Below are 13,663 nucleotides of genomic sequence, written 5' to 3'. Positions count from 1 at the left end.
CCAGAATTCTCTCCAATAAATCTATTTTTTTTTTTTTGGCCAGGGATTAAAGCACATGCTGAATTCCTAGTACTATGGAGGCTGAGACAGAAGGATCGAAGGCTCCCAGCCAGCCTCAGCTACTTAGTGAGGTCCTCTACAAGGTAGCAAGACCCTGTTTCAAAAATAAAGAATAAAAAAATAGGTCTGGGGGTATAGCTCGGAGGTAGACTACCCCTGAGTTCCATCCTTAATACCACAAAAACAAAATAAGTAAATAAATAAATAAATAAACCTTATTTCTTCAAACTTCCACGTCACTTCAATTATGAAATTTAAATTGTCAGGAGTAGAGGCACAGTACTGTAATTCCAATACTGGGAGGCTGAGACAGGAGGATCACAGGTTTGAGGCCAGCTTCAGCAATTTAACAAGACCCTGTTTTCAAAATAAAAATAAGGAAGCTGGGTATGGTGGTACATGCTTATAATCCTAGTACTTGAGAGGCTGAGATAGAGGGATCTCAGGTTCCAGGACAGCCCCAGTAAAGAATCAGTTTAGACCCTTACTAACCTAGCAAGACCCTAATTCAAAGTAAAAATAAAATAGGGCTGGAGATGTACCTTGAAGGTGCAGTGCCCCTGGGCCCAATCATCAGTATCCCCCAAACAAAAGAAAAAATAATTTATCTGTAAGGCTATTCAATCAAGTACAACATATTTTCAAAGAAGATCTTACTTTCTCACAAAATTCCACACTTACTTCTACTGTCTAATTCTGTATAGGAAACTCTCTTATAAATATATATTACCTTATATTCCACTAATAGTTTTAAGGACAAATATGTAAATGCCGATTATTGGTTAAAACAACACTAATTACAATTGGCCACTAAGTACACTACTACTAACATATATACTGCTACACATACTACCACTAAGCATACTACACTACTAATCCTAGATGCTATTAACTTACTTAAATTTAGGTTGCATTCTGAATAATTCTAATTTATTTACTTATATAAAGTAAATGCATCATTATAAATATAAATTCAGTCTATCTAAATAAAAATAGTGGCTTAATTTTTAAAAAATCATCCAAAAATACTTTTCTAGGGAAAATAAAACCTTAAAATGTTAATTTCTTTAAAAAAATATTTTTGAAACGAAGTATTGGGCAGGTCTGTGATACAAACTACTTGGGAGGAAATTCCAAGGCTAAGAATGTAACTTAGTGGTAGAATACTTACCTACCACATATGAGGCCCGGGGTTCAATCCCCAATACCAAAGAAACATAAAAGATATTTTTTTGTTTGTTTGGTACTAGGGATTGTACACAGGGGGTTTCTACCTCTGAGCTACACCTACCCTTTATTTTCTATTTTGAAGCAGGGCCTTGACAAGTTGCTGAACTCACCTCAAATCTGTGATCCTCCTACCTCTCTGTCCCAAGTACTGGGATTCAAAGCTACAAAAGCATGCACCATGGTATCTGGCTGTGAGCCTATGCATGCGTGGGGTAGGGAAGCTGGAAGGTACTGGGGATTTAAGCTAAGGGCATTCAGCTCTGAGATATACACCCATCACTCCCAATCCCATAAATTGCTGAGGTTAGTCTCAATCAAACCTGTAATATTCCTGTCTCAGCCTCCCAAAAAAATAGGATTACAGGCATGCTCACCATACCTGGCTATGAGCTTTCTTTTAAACTTACTTTGCTTGCCATGAAAACGCTGTTTGGAGCTAGGGGTGGAGCTCAATGATAGAATATATGTTAAAGCATGCACCAGGCCTGTGACTCTCCAGCACCAAAAAAATTTAACTATTAACTAGCTATGAGATATTACCTGAGATATTGTCAAGATTTTTTTTTCTCTTTAGCCCAAGACATAATTAACAGTGATGAACCGCCTTGGTAAAATAAAACAAAATATGAATAACTAATATTAATTATCCAAGCCTAGGTAATACATAGGAACACTAAGGACCAGACAACATCTACAAAGAACTAGTGTTAACCAAACCATGAGCAGACTACTCTAAATATTTTCACATGCAATCACTCCTCCAAATCATAACCATCCATTTGCTGCAGCTTTACCTTTTGTGTATTAAGTGTATTTGTTTTGAATAAAAATGGGATTAAAATGAGTAATATTTTTACAGCTTTTCTATTGTGCAAGGACAAAGTGTTCTAGAAAAAATAGAAAATTATTTTATGTGAACCCAGATTCCTTCTATTTATATTTAAAAAAAAAGAAACATAGTTGGGAAGACAAGTAATTTTGGATTTTGAAGGCAAGGTAGATAAACATACTGTCTTTCAAATATAAAGTGTACAAAAGGCTAAATGTAAGCCAGGCATGATGGCACACACTTGTAATCCCAGCATTTGGGAGGCTGAGACAGGAGGATATGGACAACCTCAGCTACTTAGTGAGGCCCTTTGCAACTCAGTGAGACCATTTCAAAAAAATAAATAAATAAAAATAAAAAATAGGGCTGGGGGTATAGCTCAAAGGTAGAATGTCCCTCCCTGGGTTCCATCCCCAGTACCACAAAAAGGGGGGGGGGCGCTAAATTTATCTTTTATTTTTTTTAAAAAAAGGATTATTTAAAATGAACATGCAACAGTTACTAATATACTGGGGAACTAGAGGAAAACAAAGTTTCATAAAGATTAACTCAAGTAATCATATTAACAGATGATTTAGAAAATCCTCATCTCCCTAGCTTTAAATAAATGGAGTCAATTAAAGCACTAGTGTGTATTTTCAAGCAAATACAGAGGCAAAACTCATTAGCTCTTTTAAAAATACACACATTTAATGTTGGTCTGTTTTAATTCTAAGTAAAGCAATTCCAAAAATACAAACTGAACATCAGAGCCATGTGAACCACCATGATAAAATAAAACAGACATTCACAATAATTACGTCTAAAGACAGTTCAGCTTGATAAATCGTTTTCCAAGTATGTTAAAGGAGTGACTAAAAATACTGCTGGTGTTCAGTTAGAATTCAAGGGCTTTGGGGAAAATGAAATAATATGGTACAGGTGGAGTGCATAAGGTTACACGGGATTTACATTTTTCCATTACCCCTAGATATAAACAAACATTCAAAAATCAACACAAACTCTGTGTGTTATTCAAAATATTGCAGCTGCAGGAAAGGCAACTTTAAATTAATAGCTAGGGGGAAATCAAGTTTTGGTGGAGGTAAACAGAAGTGACAGTTTTTAATTTGCACTTTTGTAAAGCTCATTTATACCTGGTCAACCAGGAACCAAATGCAGGACAACGAAGTTCTCTGCTTCTTTTGGCTATAATGTGATAAGAAAAAGTCATCTTTTGAAGATGTTTAAAGAAATAAAGCAACTTTCTTTATAAACAGTCAAATAATCAATTAATGGAATAAATAAGCACTAACCCACATTTTTATCATCTGTCATCACTACATTTTACATATTTTTCATTTTGGTGGCAAATTCCCCAATTTTTTGTCTAAAATCCACCAGTCACTTTTAAAAGTAAAATGAATAGCCACCAAAACAAGAATATTCTTCTGTTTACTCTTTGGCTAAGAAAGAAAACAAACAAAACAAAAACAAAAAGAAACAGAAGACAACTCTAACACTGGTGATAAAAGAAACTGATCTTTTTACATGTAAAATAAAGTTATCAATTTAAATCTTGGTACATTTTATAAAAACAAGAGGTAATGTTGTAAGAAAACAGTAGTAGCCTCAGGGGGCAACATACTGTTTGTTAACCCTGTGCAATAAAATACTTTGTTCATACTACACTTATTCAAACATGACTAACAATTACTACAGACATTTCAGGAATCTTCACGGGACTCCTACAGACTTACTGTTAAAACTGAGACATTTACAATCATAATGTGCCTTGAAAACGTTACTTCTAGAAGGAGATAATGTTGATATTTGAATTTGTTTTAGGTACTGAACAGTGAGTTACAAGGACTGAAAGTGAAAAGCATTCTAAAAGCCCATGAACACTGTTGTTCATACCCTTCTTCAGTACACACTAAACTTGTTTGACACATTTCTCTTCATACATAGCAAGCAACAGCACCCAATAAAAGCCTGAGAAGAAATGCTGCTGTGTAAATACTGCAACTATTCCTGAAAAAAGAATTATGGGATATATACTCCAAAGCTGCCCATTCCCATAATTGGTATTGCATAGGTCACATATTCACACACATATATATACACACGTGTGTATATATATGTACATGCAAAGAATATATTAAGACGACAATGAAGTCTAGTCACAGAGCAATTTACAGGCTCAATATATTTTTTACATTTGCTTGAAAGAAAATTTCAATATTTTACAGTCTTTCAGTAGGCATTATATACACTGCACTTTATGAAATCTAAAAGGTACTGAAATAAATCTTTTCCAACATTTTGGTAACAAAACAGACAACGTTTCTCCAAAGACTTGTGCTATCTACATTATCTCTTTGTTCCAATAACCACTAATCACAAAAACTGACTCAATAGAATTAGAAAAATTATCTAACACCATGCATGGGTCTGAATCATTTTAATACCCTATCCTAGAAACATTCTACAAATCTTAAAAAATTAAGTCTCTGTTCTGATTTTTAAAAGATATCTTTTTATGACAATATCCATAACATTGACAAGTACATGTTAAGGCTAGTATCATCTTTTGTGAAAAGAAATTTTTTGATGCTGTTTTTTTTTTTTAAGAAAGATAGTAAAAGCCCAACTCCTTTAGGGCTCTGAACTGTACCTACAGAAAATGTGAGTGCAGTGAACATAATGTTCAGTCCTACAGTCAGGATGCAGTTGCTCCTTCCCATTCCACAAGATACTGCACCTTTCCATCAAGTGTCACCCGACGAGCCAAAACTCGGTATTTTTCACCACATGCTATTCTACCTGCAGCACCAAAATAACTAGTAATGGAGTTTTTCAGATGATTGAGTTGTAACTCTTGATCTGCTAAGTTATTCAGAATCTCTGTGTTGAGTTCTTCAAACTGATAATCTTCTTTGCCTTCATCATCTTTTACAATTTCTGAGTTCTGAGTCTGGAGTGCTCTTCTTGGAAGACGACCTCTCCTTCTCCGCAAATGTGGTATTGCAGCAGGCCAAGATCTTCCTGTGCGAGTTCTTTTTCTAGAGTCAGATAATCTAAGGAACAGAAAAGGCCAAAATTGTCTATGTTTTCAAAGCACCCTCTGACCATACAATATGTTCTCTGGTTTTTGTGAGTAACTAATAATAGACCCTTCCTAACCCCCAAAAAAGAAAACCTCAGGCAAATCAAACCAATAAGTGCAGTATTACGTCTACGGACTATCACTTGTTTTCCTGATGTTAGATTCTATCACCTTCTTAGGGCTCACCTTTGTATAGGTTTTCTTTCTTAACTATGTACTTTAAGCTTAAAAGAATAAAAAAAAAAATTAAGCTAGGACTTCAAATGAGGCAGATTCTTACCAAAAGATCCTAAGTCAGGCATTGTTAACCATCTCACCATTAAATGAAAATGACCTCAAACCGCACTCCTCCTGTCTCAGCCTCCCAAATTACAAGTGTGTGCCGCCACACCCAGCTTAAGTGACACCCTTTGCAACTCGTGAGACCCTGTTTCAAAATAAATAAAAAATAGGGCTTGGGGTGCATCTTGGAGGTAGAATGCCCCTGGGTTCTACTTCCAGTACCACAAAAAAAAAAAAAAAAAAAAAAAAGACCATTTTTTTCTTTCACTGCAACACATACTGAATAATGACCAACTACATACAAGTTACCGTTCCATGTGCTCAGATACTAAAACTAATTAAAGTTGAGCTGGGCCTGGTAGCACACTCTTGTAATTCCAGTACTTGGGAGGCTGAGACAGGAGGATTCCAGGTTCATGGCCAGCCTCAACTACTTAATGAGGCTCCCCGCAACTTAGTGAGACCCTGTTTCTAAATATATAGAATAAAAAAATAGGGAGTGTAGCTAGAGGTAGAATCTTAGAAATTATCTAGTTCAACTTTCACTTTTTTTTTTTTTTTGCTGTACCCAACAAATTGAACCCAGAGGCATTCTACCTCTAGCCACACTCCTATCCCTATTTTTTTATTCTATATATTTATTCTATATATTTAGAAACAAGGTAGAAAGCCTCTGGGTTCCACCCCCAGTACCACCAAAATAAAAATTTTAAAAATCTTCCTATAGAAAGACATATTTGTATAACAGAAACATAATAACGCAGCCAGGCATGGTGGCCCAACGATTGTAACCCCACATTCGGGAGGCAGAGACTGGAGGATCGGGGTTTGCAGACAGCCTCAGCTACTTAGTAAGGCCCTTTGCAACTCTGAGAGACCCTGTTTCAAGAAAATAAAAAAACTAAAAAATAGCTCGGGGGTGTAGCTCTGGGGTTAGAATGACCCTGGGTTCAAACCCCAATAGTGGGGGAAAAAAAAAAAAAAAGAAACACAAAGGCCTTAAAGAAAAGGGGCATATTGGTACACAAATTTCTTAAGAAATTTGAAAATTTTAAAGTTTATGCTCAGCCAGGAAAGGTGGCACATGCTCGTAATCTCAGTACTTAGGAGGCTGAGATAGGAGGATCCCAGGTTCTCAGCCAGCCTCAGCTACTTAGTGAGGCCCTCCTTAACATGAGAACCTGTTTCAAAATAAAGAATAAAAAATAGGTCTGGGGGAGTAGCCCAGAAGTAGAATGCCCTTGGGATCAACCCACAGTTCTCAAATAAACAAATAAGTAAATAAAAAGTTTGTGTTATGTAAAGCAAAAAAATTCAGATAAATATTAACTTAAGAGAATCTACATATGGTCAGCCTCTCAAAAAGCTGAAGGACATACATAATTTCAATGGCTAAAAATTATCCACCTGTTCCTTGAAAAGAAAACAAATATGAAATAAAATTAGTGAAGAATAAAAATAAATAAGAAGAGCTACCCATAATGCCTGGAAATGCTAGAAGAGGTAGTTTCTTTTGCACTGGAAGCACCCGTGAAATCCACATCTGAGGTATTAGATGTATGCGCAGTTCCCTCAGTTCTCCTGAGACAAAAGAATTTAAATAGTATAACGACTATATTACATAACAATAGAATTACAAATTCCCCAAAAAAATTATTCTGAGAAAAGAAGAAAATAACTTTCTATTTACCCTATAGAACAAGGTAAATCCAAAGTAGGATTCTCTGAAATGGATTCCTTATCCTGAAAAATAAAAATGTATAATAATAGTATGGTTCTGCAGTAAGAAAACATTAGCTTCTTAGTAATTTCACACATCCTTTCTGAGAGCATATACCAACATTATTTTCTTACCAAAGGTGGCTCAGCAGTTTTTTGAATCATTTTTCTTGTGTATGGGCCAGGAGGACGACCTACAGATTTTTTCTTTCCTTTTTTATCTATTCCATTGCTTACTTCTCTGAAATAGAAAATCATTATGTATTTAATATCTGCATAAATAAGAAAATAGCTCTACATATGTCACTGGGTATATTTGTAATGTTTTAATATTAATAACATTAAAAACTACATTAAATATAAGTTGAATCAAAATTTAGTCAGGTGCATAGATAATAATATTCTAATTTAAAGCAAGTACTTCTGAATTTGAGATATTTAATAATGAAAGACATAAAAAGTTCTCTTTTATCTAGAGTATACATTCCACTTAAAGATTTAAAAAACAGACAACCAAAAATTTCAAAATATCTAAAAGTTAAACTATTTGGTTTAGATTGTTACTACCTGAAGAAATTTTTAAAAGAATTTATCTCATTTGACCATAAAATCAGTCACTAACCTCATAAAAATACCTGTTAAAATTATAGTAGCTTAGCTGGGCGTGGTGGTGCCTGCTTGTAATCCCAGCATTCGAGAGGCTAAGACAGGAGGATCCAGATTCGCTGCCAGCCTCAGCTACTTAGTGAAGCCCTCTACAACTTAGTGAGACCCTGTTTCAAAATAAAGAATAAAAAATAGGGCTGGGGGTGTAGCTCGAAGGTAGAATGTCCCTGGTAGAATGCCCCAGGGTTCCATCCCCAGTACCACAAAGAAAAAATACACAGTAACTATCAAAAGAGGTTGCCTTATTATATATGAATATATTAAATATAATATATATAAATACATTATATATGAATGTATTATATTTAAATGACATGCTCACAAAGGGAATGAAGCCCAGGGTGGCAAAATGGAAAGAACAAAGAAATACTCCTTCATACTAGCATGAAGTCATTTGTGGAGGAAACTTGGAAAGACTTAGAAAATCACTGTGAACCATAAAGCCAAATATTAGGTGATGGGCTGTAAATAAGGGCAATAGTCAAAGACAACTTTAATAGAAGGAAAGAAAAACAGTTTTGGTAGCTTGTAATCTCAGCATTTGGGAGGCTGAGACAGGAGGATCACTGTTGGAGGACAGCCTCAGATACTTAGTGAGGTCCTTTTTAATTCAGTGAGACCCTGTTTAAAAATAAAAAATAAAAAACAGGACTGGGAGCATAGCACAGGAGGTAGAATGCCACTGGGTTCCATCCCCAGCACCATATTATACACATACACCAAAAAAAGGGGGGGGAGAGATGCAAATAAATAGCAATATACAGGACATAAATTTTATTTACTCAACAAACATATAATGGGTATACAAAGATGTTTCCTGTACAAAGGGGTTAAAAAATAATTACAAGTTTACAAATGTATATACAAACAAACTAATAAAATGAGTTATGTGCTATGGAAAGTTACCCAGAAAAATTCAATTAAAGAAAGAGGAAAAAGAGCCAGGCTTGGTGGCTCACGCTTGTAATCCCCGTGGTTGCGAGGCAGAGACAAGAGGATCACGCAGGTTTGAAAACCTGTGCTTAAGCCGCACTGGCTTAAGAGACCCTGTTTTCAAATAAAAAAAGTATAAAATAGGCCTGGGAGTGTAGCCGGAGGTAGAAGGGTTTCCAGGAACCCCAGTACCACCAAAAAAATAAATAAATAAATAAAAAGAGGAAAAAGGAACAGTACTATATAATAGGGATAGAAACAGGTAAATGAAGAAAACTTAAAAACAAAACAAAACAAAACCCTATCCCTCAGGAGGCTGGGCCCGGAGGATTGTGTTTCGCAGATAGCCTCAGCTACTTAGTGAGGCTCTCTGGGACTTAGTAAGACCCTGTTTCAAAATAAAGAATAAAAAATAGAGCAAGGGTTGTAGCTTGGAGTTCACATGACACTGGGTTCCATCCCCAGGGCAACCAAAAAACAAAACGACCAAACAAACACAAAACTCATTTTATGTTAAACTAGGGTCGAAACTAGGAGAGAAAGAACAAAGCAGAAGTAGATTAATTAATCAAAAGTTTTAAGGATGCCAGGTGCAGTGGTGAATGCCTATAATCCCAGTACTTGGGAGGCTGAGATAGGAGGATCACAGGTTCCAGGACAGCCTCAGCAATTTAGCAAGTCCCCGTTTCAAAATAATAAACAGGACTGAGGGTGTGGTTCGGAGGTAGATCATCCCTGGGTTCAATATGCAATAAGAACAAAACAAAAAAAAGTCTTAAGGATATGGTGGATGGGATATGAATTTCTTAAACATAACAAGAAGGGTGTGGTGATGCAGTTTGCAATCCTAGTACTTGGGAGACTGAGACAGGAGGATCACAGGTTTGTGGCCAGCCTCAACAACTTTGGGTGACCTTGTTTTAAAATAAAAAATAAGCCGTGCGTGGTGATGCACACTTGAATCCCAGCATTCAGGAGGCCGAGTCTGGAGAATCATGGTTTGCAGACAGCCTCAGCTACTTAGTGAGGCGCTCTGCAACTCACTGAGACCCTGTTTCAAAATAAAGAATAAAAAATAGGGCAGGGGATGTAGCTCTGAGGTCAAATGCCTCTGGATTCCATTCCCAGGCCCGCAAAAAAATAAATAAACAAACAAAATAAAAAATAAAAAGGGCTGAGGGTGTAGCTTAGAGGTAGAATGCCCATAGGGTTCAATCCCCAGTATCAAAAAGAAAGATAATAACAACAATAGTTATAGAGCACCACTACTCAAGAAGATACTTTCATACTAAAACAGCCAATTCATACATAGAGCCCAGGAAGAACTGAGGATGTCAAAGGAAACTTAACCCTGATCTGTGGCATCAGAACATCTGACAACTGCCATCAATGAGGCATCCTATCAAAATCACCATAGGAGTAAGGCAGAAAATTTCGTGAATTCTAATTCATAGTAAAAGCATCTACTAACAAAGAATTAAAGTGATGAAATTTGAAAGTAAAAGGAATAATAAACTGTGCAGTGGTATCTACTTTATTACAAACTATTTTTTGTGTGTGGTACTGGGGCAGTCTACCTCTGAGCTACACCACCAAACCTATTTTATTTTTATTTTGAAACAGGGTCTCACTAGGTTGATGAGAGCTGACAGGCTGGTTCTCAAACTTGTGATCCACCTGTCTCAGCCTCCTAAGTACTGGAATTACCAGTGTGTGCCACAACCAGCTTTTATTACAAACTTATAATGGCTATGATACATTTTCAAATGCTTTGTAATTATATTTCTTATTCTCCAAGATGATTACTCCATACCTTTCATTTACTCCTTAAGTTTCCCTCTCAAGACAACCCTCTCAGTTATATTTTGCTTCTTATTTCACCAAGAAAATAGAAGCTGCCAAACATGTAGTAATCTTCCAACTTCCCAATCTACAATACCATGAGCATCAACCTATACCCATCTTCTCCTTTTTCACCCTTTTTTCAACAGAAAGGTGTTAATCCTCCTACCAAAAGCCATTTATTTACTCATCTATCTCTTCCCCTTTGGTTTCTCAAAGACATCAAAATATCTCCAATTAACTCTAATCTCTGACATCAATCCTTTTCTCTACTTGGATCATTCTTATTAGCACACAAAAATAGGTTCCAATTATTTCCCATCTATGAAAAAAGATCTTTACGCCCATTCCACCACCATTCAACTGCTATTCCAATAGTCTACTTCCCCCCACTGTAAAATTTTTGAGTTTTGATGACATTCACCCTTTTCATTTTCTACCTTCTCATTCTGAATTCCTTAGGATAGCCCCACCATCTCCCTTTATTTTTATGATGATGATGATGAATCTTGCTAAGTCCCTTATTCAAAGGAGTAAATTGGGATGTGCTAGGTTCAGTAACACTTCAAGCCATTCTCAACAGGCTCATCTTTACAACTCCAAAGAAATTGTTTTTGTCAAGGTCACTATTAAAGGAATATGTTATTCAAGAAACATTTTTCTCTCATTCTAATCTCTCAGCAGCATCCAATACAGTTTTATATATCCACTCTACTTGAAATATTCTCTCTTGGTTTTCATGACACTAAACTTTCCTCACTTCTCTTACTTCACTGGTCACTCATTTAGTCCCCTTTATTTCACCTCTTCCAAATTTATAAATGATATCAGGGTACCATTCTGAGTCATATTCTTTTCTCTACTTATTTTCTCTGTAATTTCACTCATTCTCGTGGTTTTATAATAAATCGGCTTCCAAATTTATATCACCTGCCCTGACATCTCTTATAAGCTCTTAAGCATCAAATTGATTTTATCTCACATTACTTAAATATCCCTCACAAGAAGCTCAAACTCAGTGAGTATGAAACAGAAAAATACTTCCTTCACCTTGACAGAATGTTATGTTCTTCTACTTCTTAGTAAGACATTCCAACCATCAACTGCTCAAGCAGAAATATGGGCCTCACTTAACTTGATACCTTCTTTCTCTCATAAACTTAATTCATTATTAAGTCTAATAAATTCTGCCTCCAAATGAGATCTCAGATCTTTTCTCTCCATTTGATTGTTACCATCTATCTCTGTACAAGCAACCACACTTATCTCTCGTCCAGATAATCCATCTTTCTCTTGATTCTATGCTTATATATATACTATTCATTCTCAAAACAGCATCCAAAGAATTGTTTTAAAAAGATAATTAAATCTGTTTACATCCTTTAAATGGTTCCCTATTATTCCTAAAAAAAAAAAAAATTCCTTATTAGACCTGTAAGACCCTACATTATCAAAAGTCCAACCCCACCATTCCAGCACCTTAAGGCTACTCTCTGGTCCTCATTCATACCATAATGGTCTTCTGTGAGTTCCTAGAATATGTCTCATGGTCTTCATGATTGTTTTTTTTTTTTTTTTTCTGTTACCTAGAGTATTTTTCCCTTTTATTCTTCACACTGTTAATTCATTCTTTAAGCCTCAACCTAAATATTATCTTTGTGTGTGGTAATGGGGACTGAACCCAGGGGGCATTCTACCTCCAAGCTACACCCTCAGTCCTATTTTCTTATTTTTATTTTGTAAAAGAGTCTCACTAGGTTGATTATAGTCTCACTACTGCTGAGGATGTTCTTAAATCTCCTTGTTTCGGCCTCTCGAGTACTGGGATTACAGGATAGTCCTTTCATAACTTCTCTTGTGAAGTACAAAACCCTCATCTATACCAATTCAAGTAAAGTCTAAAACAATATGGCACTAGCAAGATCAGTAATTATTTTACCTCTTTATCACCATTCTTCCCCATTATAATATAAACCAAACCAGAGAAGAAACATCTGTCTTATCATTGTATCCCCAGCATTTATATAATAAAACATCTGATAAATGTGCTGAGTGAAAAATTAACGAACAAATAAATAAGCCAGTATTAAGCTTTTTACTAACAAATCAAGAGTCTTTATTACCTGAAGACCAAACACCTAAAATAAACATACACACATATATGTACACCTAACACCAGTTCCTTATACCTTGTCTAAAAGAGAAATTATGGACAGGAAAAAAAAATATCAAGGTAATTTCCACTTATACTTGCAAATATACTAATGAGAGTATATAATGTACATTTTTAGTTACAAATAAGCTAGAGAGAAAAACTAAGCCAGAGATCAACTTTTTACCTTGAATCAGTTATAGGTTTGGATGCCTTTCTGCCTTTAATTTTAAATTCATGGGATGTTCCTTCAGGCTCTTTCTCTGCTTTGAAAGCCACATTTGGTGGCACAGGAGGAACACGAATTCGCAACCCAAACAAATGCTTCTTCTTCTTTATTTCTTTCCCAGACATAAACCTAAATTTTTAAAAAAATTAACTAAAATTTAAAAAACTGAACAGATATACATGGCAGACCCTAACTACTTTCAGATATAAAGCCCACCCAGTATTAAAAACTCCTTGTGTCTTTCCCTTGCTTATCTGCCCCAGAGCTGGTCCACAATAGGGCATTATGGGGGGGAAAATATAATCAGTAGGAAGAAAAGTAAATATCCACTTTTCTTTTGAAAACATGCCATCTAGGCTGGCCATAGTGGTATGTATATACTTGAGTTCCAGTGCTCAGAAGGCTGTGGCAAAGGATCACTTGGAACCAGGAATTTGAGGCCAGCCTGGGCACACAGTGAAACTTTGTCTCATAAAATGAAGAAGTATAGGAAGAAGTAGAAGGATATCTAACTTCTTAAAGCAGGAAAATGAGCATAAAATGGCAAAATCCTTTAAGTTCCAATATATTTTTCCATATTTTAGTGTCATAGCCTAGTAATATCTCAAAGTATTGAGGAAAATAATTCAACTG

At 35.7% G+C, this 13,663-nt stretch overlaps 1 protein-coding gene across 2 annotated transcripts in view; it reads right to left on the bottom strand.

The window, feature by feature from the left end:
- Positions 1 to 4,820: 4,820 nt before the first annotated feature.
- The window catches only part of MTF2 (metal response element binding transcription factor 2), a gene marked incomplete at its 3' end in the record, with an annotated part of 36,141 nt that continues 27,298 nt past the window's right edge, over positions 4,821 to 13,663 (bottom strand). The window contains exons 10-14 of one of the 2 annotated variants that reach the window (XM_080691986.1): positions 12,989 to 13,159; positions 7,344 to 7,449; positions 7,180 to 7,232; positions 6,966 to 7,070; positions 4,821 to 5,178 (exon numbers count right to left, since the gene is read on the bottom strand). In XM_080691986.1, coding sequence (XP_080548112.1) covers positions 4,821 to 5,178; positions 6,966 to 7,070; positions 7,180 to 7,232; positions 7,344 to 7,449; positions 12,989 to 13,159 — 793 coding nt within the window. The remainder of the gene's footprint in view (positions 5,179 to 6,965; positions 7,071 to 7,179; positions 7,233 to 7,343; positions 7,450 to 12,988; positions 13,160 to 13,663) is intronic. The other variant, XM_080691987.1, reaches the window with a different exon arrangement.

This window comes from Muscardinus avellanarius, assembly GCF_963383645.1.
Source record: "Muscardinus avellanarius genome assembly, chromosome: 3".
Lineage (NCBI taxonomy): Eukaryota > Metazoa > Chordata > Mammalia > Rodentia > Gliridae > Muscardinus > Muscardinus avellanarius.
This window is presented reverse-complemented; position numbering and strand designations above follow the sequence as displayed.